The sequence below is a fragment of the Corvus kubaryi genome, unplaced genomic scaffold (genome assembly GCF_017639235.1).
Source record: "Corvus kubaryi isolate FWS band 111438036 unplaced genomic scaffold, C.kubaryi_AGA036_p1.0 37308, whole genome shotgun sequence".
In the NCBI taxonomy this organism is placed as follows: domain Eukaryota; kingdom Metazoa; phylum Chordata; class Aves; order Passeriformes; family Corvidae; genus Corvus; species Corvus kubaryi.
Window position 1 is genome coordinate 2,349,547 of NW_024581096.1, and position 16,447 is coordinate 2,365,993.

A 16,447-nucleotide genomic window follows, 5' to 3' on the forward strand; every position below is an offset into this window, starting at 1 on the left:
GGTGGTGAATGGAGTTACATCCAGCTGGTGGCTGCTCACAGGTGGTGTTTTGCAGGGCTCAGTATTGGAACCAGCACTGTTTAATACCTTTATTGATGATCAGGTGCACCCTCAGTTAAGTTCGTGCACAGCACCAAGCTGGGTGGGAGCGCTGATCTGCTGGAGGGCAGGAAGGCTCTGCAGAGGGATCTGGACAGGCTGGATCATGGGCTGAGGCCGATGGTGTGAGGTTCAACAAGGCCCAGTGCCAGGTCCTGCCCTTGGATCACAACAACCCCAGACAGTGCCACAGGCTGGGGCAGAGTGGTTGGACATTTCCCAGTGGAAAGGGGCCTGGGCGTGCTGGTGACAGCGACTGAACATGAGCCAGGGTGTGCCCAGGTGCCCAAGAAGGCCAAGGGCATCCTGGCCTGGATCAGCAATGGTGTGGCCAGCAGGACCAGGGCAGGGACTGTGCCCCTGTACTGGGCACTGGTGAGGCCACACCTCGAGTGCTGTGTTCAGTTCTGGGCCTCTCACTGCAAGAAGGACACTGAGGTGCTGGAGCAAGTTCAGGGAAGGGCGCTGGGGAAGGGTCTGGAGCACAAGTCCTGAGAGGAGCAGCTGAGGAGAAAAGGAGGCTCAGGGGAGACCTTTTACTCTCTACAACTGCCTGAAAGGAGGCAGTAGCCAGGTGGGGGTTGGTCTCCCAGCTAACTAATGACAGGACAAGAGGAAATGGCCTCAGATTACCACTGGACATTAGGAAAACCTTCTTCACTGAAATGGGGTCACGTATTGGAAGAGAGTGCCCAGAGAAGTGGTGGAGTCACCATCTCTGGAAGTGTTCAAAAAACATATGGATATGTGGAGACATGGTTTAATGGTGAAGATGGTGGTGGTGCTGGGTCAATGCCTGGACTTACCGACCTCATCAGGTTTCTTCACCCTTAATGATGCTATGATTCTGTTCTGTAACTCTGTCAGGAACAGCTGACACAAAGCTTAGCTCAGATGATTATCACAGTTTAAAATAAATTAAGTATTTCAGTAGAAGCAGTAATGTTTGTAGGACTTTGGCTAAAAAATTAAGCCAGAAAAAAAGACTCACTAGGCTAAAATAAAAAGAAAGCAAACACTGAAAGAAAGAAATCACTGGAAATACCAAACAAATTGCAGAGGACTTTATACATTGGCATTTTAAGAGCTGATCGTTGCTCTTGGACATAGAAAACATCTACACAACAATTTTTAAAGAACAGAGGTAGATTACACTGTTTGCTTTTCATAGCAAACAGTATCAAAACTTAATCTAATTTTTGATATATGTACAAAGGATTGAGAAGTTTACTCAACTTAGTATTTCTGACCTTTTCCTTTGTCAAAGATTTCAGTACTGTGAAACATTAATCAAATATGGAAGATGCAAGTAAATGTGAAAACGTTACAAACACTATCATGGGACATCGTGGGGGTTTTTATCTTTAATTTTGCAAAGAAGAGATGCAAGAAAGACAGTACACTTTCTAAGAAACATGCAGATGTTTTTACTTTAAAATACAAAGTTACCAGAAATACAGAATTAGGGCACTTTAGGTACATTAAAAATAGTAGAACTGGTGATCGCTCTGTCCTGGTACTTACTGTATCTAGGAGCTATCAAAAATGTTTCCTAAGTCCATTTCTGGGTCCAACATGCTCAGGTTTTTTCTGCTTGAGCTGGAACCTTCAATGCCTGCCTTACTTCACTGTTATATTAATGATGCTGATATCCTCATAGGGTTTGTCGGTTTTGGGATTGACTTTGACATTTGAGATTCTCTGAACAACTTCCATTCCTTTAGTCACCCGTCCAAACACACTGTGCTTGTTGTCAAGCCATGGCTGTTTGAGAGCACAGAAGGAGAAAAAAGCATATTAAAAGAGAAAGCAGCATGTAGATTAGGTACCAAAACAAAAGAGAGTAACTGTAGATGGATATATTTCATATGTCCAGACTATGGAAGGTAACACCGTGTAAATATTAGCATGCAAGTAAATATTAGAATGCAGCTAACACATACTCAAATGCATTTGAACTTACCTTTTCAACTGCTTTCTTAAAGTACTACAGAGATCACATTCTACCAGTGCAGTTGCATGGTATAGTTTATTTTAAAGTGTATTCTCAGTTCACAGAAATGTTATTTTCAGTCTTATTTCATGGTATTTTCACAGAGCAATTTTAAGCGCCAGTACAGAATAACACCTAATTCAATATTCATATAGTATGCCCAATTTGAATACAGGCCCTGATACAACTTAATAAACCTCAGAACTATGGTGTTTTTTTAGAAAAAGGACACATGGCTTTGACGTGCTATAAGAATTCAGTGTTTTTAAGTGTTACCTTTAAGGATTTGGTTTTTATCTCTTAGATTCACATACCAAAATTTCCATTGTTGGTTCTGAAATTACACACAGATCAAATGAAATTTTCAAACCTGAACACTGGCTTTGTATAGCTACAATTAGGCAATACTAGGGAGACATGCTGGCACCATATCCAAACCCCAATCAATCTAAGCAATACCTAGGTTTCCATCAAGTTTAAACCACTATTATTAATATAAGATACTCTAGTAATACATAACTGCAAACATGCCTAGGAATTTTATACCACCCTCACTCCATTTAAAGGCATAAGGCCTCTTGATCACAAGTGATAAAGAAGTATTTCTGTCTCTTAACAGACAGGCTCAGTGAAGCCTACACAGTACACATTTTGTGCATCATTTATTTGCAAAATAAGTACTAATGTGTTCCTTTTTCCATGAGAAAAAAACTTGATTTTTTAATATCTAGGTAGCCTCTCAGGCCTTAAATTGAGCTTTTAATATTACTTACGGTTGGCACTACTGTTATAAAAAACTGGGATCCATTGGTATTTGGCCCTGCATTAGCCATGCTGAGTGTGTATGGTCTGTCATGTCGTAAAGTTGAATGAAACTCATCTTCGAATTCTCCTCCCCAAATACTTTCACCTCCCATTCCTGTACCAGTGGGGTCACCAGTCTGAATCATGAAACCCTGCACAGAAATGATACATTATCACATTATTGCACAGAATAAATAACCAGAAGTTTTATATGCTAGATGCCATTTTTTCAAACTTACCACAAACCTTACAACAAAATGTGTTAAAATGTGGTGTGTAAGAAAGAAAACATTTAAGGCTTTTTTAAGTGTCTATCAAGTACTTGTGAAAAATCAAGTTTACTCACTACTCCTGCAAGTGAAGGACAGAAACCTGACTAACTCTACCTTTTGCAAATTCTTAGGCTCTATCATTTGATTCTGGTGCAACAGAAATAAGAAGCCTTACAAGAAAGGCCTTCTGACATGAAGCAAAGTTTTAATTCACAAGCAGAATGGCTGAACTGATCTTTCAATTTTCAGTTTTCTGCCACCTTATCAACTGCAGAACAACTACTACCACTTCAGTAAGTACTAAAGCTGCTTAGAGTTGTTCAGACTTTACAGGGAACTCTAAAGCCACTCCAACAATCCTGTGTGCAAAAGGGAAATGGAACTGTTAACAGAGGACTGACCATCAGAAAACATTACCTAAATTAACACAAAATTAACATGTTGCAAGTTACCTTGATGATACGGTGAATTATGTGTCCATTGTAGTAACCATTCCTGCTGTGCACACAGAAGTTCTCCACTGTTTTGGGGCACCTAAAATCATGTAACAGAAAACACAGGCTATGGTATTTGTCTGGTGAAAAGGCCATAAGGATTTCATCTGGGACTAAGACCCTGTTGTGCTGTGCAGTGTTTCAGCACTCTGTAGGAAGGGATTTCACCAAATAAGGTAAAAACAAATCTCCACGTCCTTAAACCCAGAGCTGAAAGGAAAAAGCTTGAGCAGTACAAAGCTGTGTGATTAAACACAGAGGCAGCAGTAGTGTTGATTATACGGGGATGTTCTAGCTGTAGCTCAGCAGGGCTTACACACTGTTGAGGCCTTTTCTGTACTTCATCCCACCCCAGCAGTGAGAAGGCTGGGGCTGTAGAAGGGGTTGAGAGGGGACCTGGCTGAGACAGCTGAACCCAGCTGACCACAGGGATGCTCCATTCCACATACAGGATCCTGTTCAGCACATAAAAGCCGAGGGAAAAAGCAGGGGACATGCACAGTAATGCTGATTTGCCCTCCCAAGTACCCACTACACGTGATAAAGCCCTGTTTTCTTGGAGATAGTAGAACATCTGCCTGTCCATGTTCCTTGTTTTGCTTTGTTTGGGTGCATGGCTTTTGCTTTCCCTCTTAAACTTTCTGTACCTCAACTCACAAATATTCTCACTCTTACTCTTCCAGTGCTCTCCCATTCCACCAAGGAGGATGTGAGCAAGTGGTTCTGGGGGGCTTAGTTGCTGGCTAGAGTTAAACCATGGGAACCAGAAACCAAATCTGTCTCCCCAAGGCCTGGTTCAAGGCACCACTGACCCCAGCTTTCTACCTGCATTACTCATTTCGTAGGTAAACTGTATTTGCTCCATAAGCAGAAAGTTGTTCATTCTTCTATCTCTACACTTCTTTTAGGATATACATGCAAAGGTATCAAGTGTTGCATGCAAGAAGTAAAAATGTAAAAATAAAATGTTTTATTACTATAGAACTTGCAGTCAGTAGGATCAGTTATCCTTGTCTGAAACTACTCATCAGCATTGTTTGGTGAAGAGATGGAATCTTATTGTTGATGAATAAAAAGGCCGAATCATTTCACTTTTGTGATTTGATTTTTTACTTCTGATAGTTATTACCAAAGTGAAATTTTTTTACAATGGCTCTTCTGCTATTATAAAAACAATTAGTAGCCAGAGAAGATCTACACTCACAGGTTCACACACACATTTTCCCAGTAAGGAGAAAATGGCCTAGTTGAGTCCACAGCTCTTGAGTTACTCTACTCTGTGAAAAGGAACATTAGCTTGGGTTTTAGTAACACTCTAAGCTGCTTTGTGAAAAAGGGCACCAGTGGCATAACTAATGGAATAAACAAGATTATAGTCCCAGTTCTTGCTGAGCAGTATGTAGTCATTCACAACCTTATTTCACAATAAAATGACCAAAGAATTAAGGGCATACAGAGCCATATCCTACATGCTCTTCTTTAAAGTTTCAATCACATTAAAGAGATTTTAAGTTAAAGCCCAGCTGGGAGAAAAATACTACAACAAGGACAAACCTAACAATAACCAACCCTGGTAATACTGTATTTAATTTAAAATTGCATATAAAACATTGCAGTGAAGCACCTTGCAATACTGTGCGTGCAGATATGACACACTAGCATGACAATTAAAAAAAAAAAAAAAGAAAATAAATAATGTAGCTTGGCCTGTCACTCGCCGGCAAGAGCTGTACCATTACTGCAACTTGTACGTTATAATTATGAATTCCAGACACTAGAGCCTGGAGACACTGATGAAGACTGCAGTAAAAGTCTGGTAGCCCTACAGAGTAGAACTGAGGTTGCTTTACCTGTGCTTAGGACCAAACATGAATTTGTTTTTGGAGAAGCATGGAGTACATCTGCATGACTTAGGTTTCTATGTATAGCAATATATTATATAAATTTGGTGTTAAATGACAGAATATTTGCAATTTTTGCATCACAAAGAGATGATGACACACTGATTTCAGCAATTGTCATGCATAAAACTTTTCAAGTCTATGTCTGGTTTTGGACATACACAACACTAGTATTATATGCTGGTATAGATGTTGTATTGCTTTTAAAGGAGCTGCAGTAACAAACTGTAGTACACTGGCCACATTTGGAAGTTGCAACTACTATTCTTCTGGCTTGCACAGATCTGCTGCCAAATCTACTGCAGCTGCCAACATTATCATTCTTTTTCAAGATTGATGCAAACAGCATTGCCTTAAAATACAGAGCTCATACAGAAGATTATCGTGACCTGTCCAAGAACAAAAGCTAAGAAAGGAACAGCCTCCCTGAACCAATAACTAAATAAACCCAAATACAATTTCAAAAACTCCTGTACCCCAGACTATTATTTAGTCCTATTTTTACCCTACTTTATTTGTGTTTGTCAAGAGTCACATTCCTACCTTGGTGTATTAAGAAACTGTCAGGAAATAAAGACAGTAGAAAAAGGGGAAGAAAATAATTATTTCTAGCATAAGGTAAGTCTTGGATACTGCAACCACAAGGGACAGAAGAAAGCAACAACACTGAATCAACAGAAAAAATAGCAAATACATACTCAACAGGAAAAAGCTTGATATGAATATCTCCCATGCTTGTGTGGATGATGGCACTGTCTGACACTCTTTTGGGACCTTCTGCCTGAGTGGCTGCCATGACCTCTTCTTTAGAAGGTTTCTCATTAAATACATCTCTGTCAGAATCTGCACTCTTCGTGTCTTCTGGTTCACGTTTAGTAAACTGAAGCACAAAAGAACAGAAGGTTAACTGCTTTTTTCTTTTTTCCTCTTAAAATATACACCCGACACATCAATGTCATTATTCAACCCGCTGAACACGCAATTCAATTTGAAATGTACAAGGACAATTCATAGTCTATCCTTGCATTTCCATGTTGTATTACCAGCATTTCCACAGTCATAAATTCCAGTAAAACTACATGCAAATCCAAGTAATTTTTTATTATCTGTTATCTTTAAATTCTCCCCTTTACAACAGGAGTTCGCACTCGTTCAGCATCTTTTCTTTAAAAAGAGGAGGAGTATACCAGGTTATTCTGCTATACTCAGACAAAATTGGCAGGTTTTATGCCAAAAGATTTAGTTGTGCTACATACTTAAAATAAATCCTCTTATTCCAATACTGCATTAATATAAGACTACAGAAACCCAGCAAATTTAAGGCATAACAGACAGGCCAATCTCTAACCTCTATGGCTATGACCTCTCAAATCAGTTACCAACCACTCTGATATGGCTTGTCTGTTTGGTTCTCTCACCTAAAAACCAAACTGTGAACAGGAAGATGACTCCTGTCATTTCTTGTTGCATATAATGTCCTTAGGGTTTTTAAGTCCTGATACTGGTCTGAAATTTTTTTCTACTGTATTTTTTATGCATACAGTTAATTATTGTTTCTTTATAAGATCTGGTTAGTTTTTTAAATGTTCTTACTTAATTTTTTTTTCAACTAGAACAAAAGGATGTAATCTTCTTAGGGGAATAAAAATTTATGAAAAAATTACAACTGTTTCTTGGTAATGTATAGATAGCTCAAGACAAAAATTCTAGAATATACTTGCAATATAAAGGAACTCCTTTACATAAGCTGCATTTGCAACCGCTCAAGACAAAAAGTACTAGAAAGGCGCAAGGAGAGAAAAAAAAATGATGTAGAGAAAGCATCAATACAAGAATGGAGCTATTTAAATAGAAACGGCACACACCATGTAAAACCTATTTTTTTTAAAAGCTGTGCAGATTACTGTTGGATCTGCCTGAACATTCTGGAGAACAGGATTTTCAGATGCCTTCATCTCTATAGTGATCGCAGCACGATGTTTCTTTGCTACTCCTTGGAACAAAGCCAGTTGCATCATTCTGATGTTCTCTTGTTTTCCCAAGATACGAATACACCTGAAGTACAAGATGTAAAGAGGTGTAACTGTCAGCTGCTCACAGAGAATGTCTCATTTCTGTTAGACCCAAAGCAAAATTCCAAAATCCTCTCAAAATCATTACTTATGATTACTTAGAATCATTATTTATGATGTTTCTCTATTCAAAATTGTTACCTTAATATACCAGTCAGCCTCTTTACGTAGTAAAATCCCAACTAAATGATCCACTTTTACTTAATGTTATCCAGTTAGCCAGAGGCTAATTAATTAATTACACATTTTTAATACATACATGCTTGCCCATGTTTTCTCCTCATCTGACTAAGCTTTAATCTGCAATGACTCTTTACAAAGAATGGGAGTACCTTCTCTACAGTCTAATGTAAGGCTCTCAAATAACAACACAAAAAGATTAGACACCTCCACAGGTATATCAAGCTTTAAATACGCTACAAATTTGACTGAATAAAGACTTTAAAATAGAAACTTATCTCAGTATGTGTCACTGGAACTCACCTGTTAGTTTCTACATTTATGACCTTAATGCCCAACATTGTTCCATAGAGAACGAAGTGTCCAGTTTCATCAAAAATTATATTAATTAGTCTTACTGCATCCACTTTCTCCAGCTCACGCTCAACTGCCATACGTCGGCCAAACTCCATGTCAGGCAGTTGTTGTCTCATCTGCTGAAGTTCAGTAAACATCTACAAAAAAAAACCCCAGCACTACTATATTAACATATTTTAAACTTTTTATCCTGTAAAACACTGATTCACATGATTAGAAAATACCGAATTCAAGTGAGATTACTCCACTCAAACTTAACTGAAGGATTTAAATAAATACAAGTAATACTCTCTTTATTTTAATGACACAATAGGCATGTTGTAAGACTATGCTTAGGCATATGAAAGTGCATAGTTGTCTAACAAATTCCTTAGAAGATGACAAATTTAATTCATTAGTATTATGTTACTTGAAATGGGCATTTTCCATAATTGCTTTCAGGTAATCTAGCAGCATGAAAATACAGATGAAAATCAACAACTCTGTTTCACTACGTAGGTAACAAACATCAGTAAGTATTCATTTTGGGGCAAAGCAATCTAAGAGACAAGCAAGAGAACACAGAAGGCCTTTTTTGCAAGAAAAATATAGGAAGGAAGCTTGCCTTTAGAAATAAATGATAGCTTAGGTGAATGTGCTGGCAAACAAATTCAAGTAAGTAGAGAAAACATTTCAAAGGAAGACAAACAAGACAAAACTCACACTCAGAGATTCATCAAAGACTCTCATGAGCTTTCCTGTCAGAAAACGAAAAATTCTAACTTTTCTGTCAGACCCAAGAGTGGCCATTTTCTTGCCATCAGGTGAAAAACTTATACTGGATGGGTAAGCCTTGCATTTAGCAAATTCATATAGATCAGTATCTGTTTTGTACTCCCAGTTCACATTCTTGGGAAATTTATATTCATGAGGAGTACCAGTCCAGTACTCAATCATTCCAGACTTGTCAGAAGACACAACGACTTTGTAGACAGGGTTCAAGCGTATCTGAGTAAGCGGGGACATATGGAGTTTATCAAAAACATGAAGTGGCTGGTTATTTCCTCGTCCATCATATATGAATATTTTTCCTGTGCTTTTCTCAGATGTTGCAACAGAAGATATGGCATCTCCAGGGCAATATACCCATTCACACTGGCCAGGGTGGTAGCTGCAACAAAGAGTTGAAAGAAAAAAAAAAATTAACATAAGGAATGATTTTAATTAGGCAAGAGTCAAGTTATGCGGTAAACTTGAAATCAAACATCAGAATTAAATTTTAAACTTTATTTACTAGTTTTGCTAATACATATCTCGCTAATATTCAGCATATTATAGACAAGCTTTACCAAGCATTACCACTCAGTGGATAACTACCAATTTCTGTTGCTTCCATATTGTTTTATAAAGAGGCTGTGATAGCCAAAGTAGCAAGCAGGTAAAAAGGAGGAATAAGGCTGGAAATCCAAACAAAAAGCCCAAGTGGCATTAATAGTATTCAACTTATATGAGTCAATACCATTTCTCTTCCATCTGTTAAGTGAGTAATGACTCAGTAGAAATGAAAACAACTGCATCTCTGCCATACATTTATGGGAAAGTTCAACTAGATCTTGCCAGAAAAAAACCCACAAAACAACAAAAACCCCAAGAACTGATATAAAGAAAATTAAGACAATCCCCCTATACTCAATAAGGGTTGTGAATGCATTTAATAAAGAACTAATTTGCTACTTGCAAAAGTGTACTCTACAAACAAAACAAGCCAGAGATACAGTCAATAATGTAAGTTATGTCTGTTTTAAAGCCTGTAAGCAAAGATTCTGAAAAACAGAACTCAAATGAAACAGGAAACATCAAGAAAATTATACAGTCTCCATAGGAAACTCAGGTTTAGTTCCTTTCGCAAATCAAACTAACAGATGCTGAAGGACTGATGATATTCTGACATTATGACAGACACTAATAATTTGGATTTTCAGTGTCTGTCGGCAAAGAGAAACAAACAGTCTCTGGTTCATTAGAAAGAACACGATCAAATAAATAAATATGAAATCTCTGCAGGAATAGCCAAACTTCTCCAGATCACTGGTGGAACCATAAAGCACGGGGATTTGAAAAGAAACACACTGTACAGATTAGTTAGAACTGGAAAGCTCTGCCGATCAGGGCTGTTTTTTTGAGTATTTTATTTTTTCTATGATTTTACCAATTAGGTAGTAACAGTACAGGGCTGCTAAGTCAAAAATACCAGCAAAACCGAAAGATTAAGCCTAAATGGAATTTTTCCAGAACAGACAGCCAAGAGGGAAAAAATTTCTATAGGTGAAGTACATTATCTGGAGGATGATACTAAAACTACAACTAGCAAAGCAGATAGCATAAGCTTTTATTAGATGTTCCTATGTAAAAGCTATTTTCCCTACCTTTATACTTCTATTCAGCTTCAAAATTAACCAGTACACAGTAGACTATGAAGAAGATGTTTTCCAATTCTAAAAGGCTTATGGAGAAATCAGTATTTCTACTGTTCATGATGCAGCATTCATTGATCCTCCAGCCTTTCAAATCCGCTCTTTTAACAGTGTGGGGATTGTTTTTCCCTGGTATTGTTACAATTCCAGTAACATCCATTCCTATTTCTCCCAGATCCTTTAGCTACATACTGAGTAAGGACAGAAATGCTACGAGATTGAAGAAAGCAACAAAATTGCTTCTAGCAGAAGGAAATTGTGTTCATGAAAACAAATAAGACAATACAACAGGCCAAATCCCTTCTCTAATGGAACTATGAGTGGACTGTAATTTTTAAATTCAGTACCAAACAACAGAAAGAAATTATGCCTAAATATTTGAAGAAACACCACATCTTTCTGCATAATATTTATTAACAGCAGGGAAGCGCCTTTCCTACTCATCTCTTCTACTGCTGCAGTCGTAATTTTTCCTATTAGTCAGGTGGTCCCTAGCCACTGAAATCATTTCAGACAATGCAATTTACTCAGCTTCATCTGGCTGGGACATGGGGGAAGGGGAATAACTCAAGAACCTCATGTTATTGACTTACCTCTTAGCAAAACAACCCCCACTTAAAATCTCAAATGAACACTTCCAAGAAGCAAGTAACTTACCCAAGTTTCAGCATGTTGATCATGTCAAAGTTGACTACATCAAACACCTTCATTGCTTTGTCATCTCCAACTGAACAGAATAATGCCCCCTCTGAACTAACAGCAATACTCTCAATAACACCTGTGAATTAAGTTAAGATACTATTAAGAAAAGGGAAAGGACATCCTTAATTTCAGTATTACACAGGGAGAACCTACAGAGGTTTAAACCTGTTTCCCAACTGTTTTGTCACCTTTTTCAGTTAAAACCTGACTTCAATAAAAAATTATTTAAAAAAAAAAGTTCACAAAACAATACTTTATACCCTATCAGTATTTAGACTCAGGTATGTGATAATGAACAATTTACCATAAACATAAGTAAAAGATTACAGTAGCAATTAGTTCAGTTCAAAATGTTGATTTTAGAAAACTGAGAACACTATGATGGGGTAAACACCATGTGCTCCTCAGCTTGCATCTCTCAACAGGGTAAAAGCAGCAGAACTCTGTAGACTATTATACCCATGATACTCAAAATTACTCTGCAATTGAGCCTTCCATAAATTTCTCACAATGCTGATTTTCACATGGTAGATTTTGTTCTCACATTTTGCTTCTGTATATAATAAGAACCTGATAGCTAAGATCAACAACCTACTTTAGTCTTGTAACTCTAAAAGGAATATACTTTTCCTACCTATTATTAAATATTTTCCTTATTGTAACATTGTGGCATATCAAACTGGACTTTTTTCCTTCAGGCATATCATAATATCTAATACCATTGAGAACCTCATTTTCTGTCCAGCCTATTTAATCCTTAGTAGTGTTGAAGAGCTTTGTGTACTTATTAGTTCAGGAAATTGGGTTAAAAAAAAAAGTTTTTCCTAATTGCAATTCAGCTGATAATTACAACAATAATGCAGAATTTACTCTACAGTTACAATAACTCTAGATGAAAATAATCACTTTTTTTCCATACTGCCAGGGGGGAAAAAAAAAAAGTAAGGCATTGAGGTACCCTTATTTAAAGCAACATATTTTTAAACTTCTCTGGATTTTATGAACCATGTTATGCACTTTGTTCACTTATGTCCCAGATATTCTCCCCACAGGCAGGGCATAAGGGTGTAGTGGATCCGCACAAGCAGAGTCCCACATGCTTCATTCTCATCCTATCCCTGCTGGAGCTTAGGTGCAAAATATAACAGGACAGAGGAATAAATGGAAGATAGGTAAACATCATTTAATCTTTGACTGCACTAAAGGAATCCCAAAATCTCTCTATTTGCACTCTCTTCAAACAACAAAGAGCAAGGGGGAGGAAAAAGGGAGGTCTTTTAGAGAAGAAAGAGCAACTTCTCACCCAGGTGACTTCGGAAGTGTTTAACAAACTCAATCCCTTCTTCTATTTTCTTCCAGAATTTTACATGTCCATCGTGACTGGCTGTTATGATAAAATCTGTCCTAAAATTATAACAGAAAAATAAAAGCAAGTAAACAGATACATACATTATGCGCTTTCCCACTGGGCACTAATTTGCACTATGATTAACACTGTGCAGAAAATGAAATCTCAAGAAATTACTGTGACAGTTTGTCTGAATAGGTACTATAACTCCTGGAAAAAAACAGGTATTTTGGTGCATTTGGATTAATTTATGAAAAATCACCGCCTAAACTGAGAAAACATATAACTCTATCCTTTTTGAATATGTATATGTAACTCCTATTTTAATTGTGTGTATGTGATCTCAGCAGTTCTGGTGAATGGTACTTTTTAAGAGGCAGTCAGTCGATCTTATTCTTAAAATGCACATTTTAACAAGGATTTTAAGACCCTCCTTTAGTCTATACAAACAATTTTTATCTTGCTTCTAGGTAAGCCACACAGCTTTTAAAAAACCCCCCACCACCCTTATCATACCACCTCAGGACATTGTAACTTTCCATTATAAAGTGTCTACAATGAAAACTTGTTAGCATATACAAAAATACATCCCTGACGAAGAAATACAATGGAAAACAAAAATACTTACTTAGTACATGCTACGTGTGTAATAACATCTCTGTGCATGTAACTGCGTTCATACATCGAAGCTGATGGTAGATTTTCAAGATAAACGTGTTCAAATTCAAGAACTACACAGAATAAAAAGAAAAATCTGAAATTTTTTTTCATAAAGGTACATCTAGTTTCTGTTCTCTTTTACTTATCCTGGTATTGCTTACTCATATTTTAGTCAAAAATATGCGGGATTTTGTGCAAACATAATTAAAGGGCTTTTAACTCTAGCTTTGCACTGAGACTTACACATTTTCCGTGGACTAAAGCCACTCAAATGCTGCTTTAACTCATATAGTTCTCTCCTTTTAAAGCAACTGTCACCTTAATTGTCTTAATGGTAAAAAAAACCCAAAAAACAAAGTCAACAGTTTTTAAGTTACTGCCAGAAAACAGAAGACCACCTGAACCTCATTTCATTCTGAACCCACAGGTACCCCTGTTGTTTTTACAAGATTTGTGGTCCCACACAAGTCTTGTAGTCTAAATTCTAACTGCTGGTACCCATGCTGGTACCCACCTACTTAATTGTTTAACTGGCTGACCTAAAATAATCTGATTTTGAGCTTTGTCTCTGATTTTTAGATCCTACTCATTAACAGCTGGGCAATGGCATTTTTTACTGAACCTGCAGGTTTACATCTGCTGAACGTTGTCAAAGTCATATTTACTTTACAGTGATACCGAGACAGCTGGGAGTTGCTGCACAGAGCAATACCACATGCCAAAATACAGCCTAGAGGCTTCTACTGCTCGTCCAGCTTAGGGCAGTGATCTGAAAGATGGATTAATTCCACAGCCGTAAACAGCACAGCTTCAGCCTGCACAGCAGGGCTCTTAGCCTGAAAGTTTCCTCCAGAGGAAGCAAAAGCCACAGAATCATAGAATGTTAAGGAGCTACAACAAGCCTTAAACACCATCTAGTCCCAAGCCACCTCCTACTAACACTGCCAGGGTTGGGGCACCCAAAATATCGCTGGGCAACCTGCGCCAGTACCTCACCACTCTTCCTGTAAAGTATTATTTTCCCTATAGCTAACGTCAATTTCCCCTCTCTGTCTGCACCCATTACTCCTTGTGCTGTCACTACAGTGCCTGCCGAAGAGTCCCTCTCCGGCTTCCTTGTAAGCTCCTATAGACACTGGAAGGTTGCTATGAGTTCTCCGTGTAACCTTCTCTTCTCCAGGCTGAACGGCCACAACTTTCTCAGCACTTGAGACCCTCGCCCTGTAATTCCGCACCCGAGGGGATCCCTCACAGCGCGGTCATTTTACATGCGAAACACCGATTCAGGATACGGTCTGCTCTCACCCCGTGGCCGCTCCCGCCCGGCGGGGCCTGGAGGCGATCTCACCGCCCCGGACCCTATTCGGGGCAGCGCTCCGCTCCTCCCCTTACCTCTCCTCTTCTTCGCCTGCGCGGCCTCCCCCGGGAGCGGCCCAACCCAGCGTTCCTCCTCATCCTCCTCCTCCGCTATCGCCGTGTCCCCACCGCCCGCCACCACCTCCTGCTGCTTTCGCTTGCGCTCGGGCTCGGCGGACGCCATGATGCCGACGTCACAGCCCCGCGCCGCGCCAGGCGCTCTGCGAGTGACGTAGGCGCCGCGGAGCAGACGGCGGGAAACGGCCATGGTAGTAACGGGCGGGAATGGGCGGCGGGAGAATCCCGGATGGATCCCGGCGCTTGGGGGGATCCTGGCGTTTCGATACGCCGGGGCTGGGGGGGGCTCTCGGCCTCTGGGGCCGCGGAGCTCCTTTGTAGGGAGGGCTCTGGCTTCCCGGCTGGGAAGGGGCGATGTTCACCCCTCGCCTGTGAGCGGGGGTTGCCCGCCTCACGGCCTCCCGCCGCTGTTGTGTTGCAGGGGTTCGTGTCGGGGGCGCGGGAGCTCTCTGTCTCACCGCTTTCGCGATCTTATTTGTACCCTGTCTATGTTTTGCTTCCCATGGTGCCTTCGTGTCTCTTTCACAGACCCGCTGTCAGTCTCCTCTCCTCTCCCGTCTCGTCTTCCCGCAATTGGTCGTTTTATGCTTGGTCGCATGACGCGTTTCGGTTTCTTAATGTTTATAAGTATATGAGGGGACAGTGCCAAGAAGAATGGATTCAGGCTCTTTTCGGTGTTTCTGAGCAATAGGACGAGAAGCAATGGGCAGAAACTGATGCACAAGAAGTTCCACCTGAACGTGAGGAAGAACTTCTTTAATGAGTGACTGAGCACTGGAACAGGTTGCCCAGAGAAGGTGTGGAGTCTCCCTCACTGGAGATATTCAAGCACCATCTGTACACAATCCTGTGCCATGTCCTGTGGGATGACTCTGCTTGAGCAGGGAGGTTGGACAAAATGACCCTCTGTGGTCTCTTCCAACCTGACTGATGCTGTGATTTTTTCATAAAGCCTTGGCTAGCGTAGAGCCTGCACTTGGGACTGTGTGTATTTTTTACCTAATTATGTAGTCCTAAAACAAGGTAAAAAGGAATAACATGTTAAAACTGGAAGATATTAGTATTAATGCTAAAACAGCCTTCAGTTTTCATGTATGGCATGAAAATAGAAATGTAGTTTAACCATACTGAAATAGGGAAAACTGCAAGCTACAAGAAAATAGGATCTGAAAGTGGCACTTGAGCGTGTATACTCTGTAAGGTAGTTAAGAGCACAGCATTAAGGACTACAAACTATTAGTTTGGCTTGTGAGAGCCCTGTCATGTCTCACAATATGTACATTTCAAAATGTGTGAAATCCATCTGGAAATTTAAAGTCAACAACAATAGTTGTTGTTGTAATCAGTTTTGTGTGATGGAGTTTTTTCTGGCTTTCTCTTCAGAGTTTTATTTCATACAATGCTTTCATGGTGATGAACTGTATTATTGCAGGGGACACAGGGGGAATAGTTTTTTATCCCACTCCAAGACCCCTTCCAGATTTCCATAGCCTGGGGTTCTTTTTCTCCCCCTCCTTTTTTTTCTTCTGCCTCCCCGCTATCCCCCCAGTCCCTCTTTGTTTGCCTCCTTTTAACAGTTTTCTGTCTGAGGAAAAACTAAGAATGCTTGGTTTCTTTCTTAGTTTCTTCTGGGCAGTGTTTGCTGGAGGCATTTCAGAAGTCTTAATAAATTATGTGA

At 39.5% G+C, this 16,447-nt stretch overlaps 2 protein-coding genes across 2 annotated transcripts in view; one reads left to right on the forward strand and one right to left on the reverse strand.

Annotated features, from left to right (window-relative positions):
• Positions 1-1,131: 1,131 nt before the first annotated feature.
• On the reverse strand, positions 1,132-14,901 carry PPWD1 (peptidylprolyl isomerase domain and WD repeat containing 1). Its single transcript, XM_042028246.1, has 11 exons — positions 14,728-14,901; positions 13,304-13,406; positions 12,631-12,731; positions 11,283-11,403; positions 8,875-9,322; positions 8,119-8,309; positions 7,429-7,618; positions 6,262-6,443; positions 3,621-3,702; positions 2,866-3,048; positions 1,132-1,863 (listed from the first exon to the last, which is right to left on the reverse strand). The coding sequence occupies exons 1-11, from the start codon at positions 14,873-14,875 to the stop codon at positions 1,720-1,722; spliced, it is 1,893 nt and encodes a 630-aa protein (XP_041884180.1). The 5' UTR covers positions 14,876-14,901; the 3' UTR covers positions 1,132-1,719.
• A 644-nt stretch (positions 14,902-15,545) lies between these two features.
• Positions 15,546-16,447, forward strand: part of CENPK (centromere protein K) — a 30,083-nt gene continuing 29,181 nt past the window's right edge. Inside the window, exon 1 of the mRNA XM_042028249.1 lies at positions 15,546-15,566. The gene's annotated coding sequence lies outside the window, so the exon portion shown is untranslated. The remainder of the gene's footprint in view (positions 15,567-16,447) is intronic.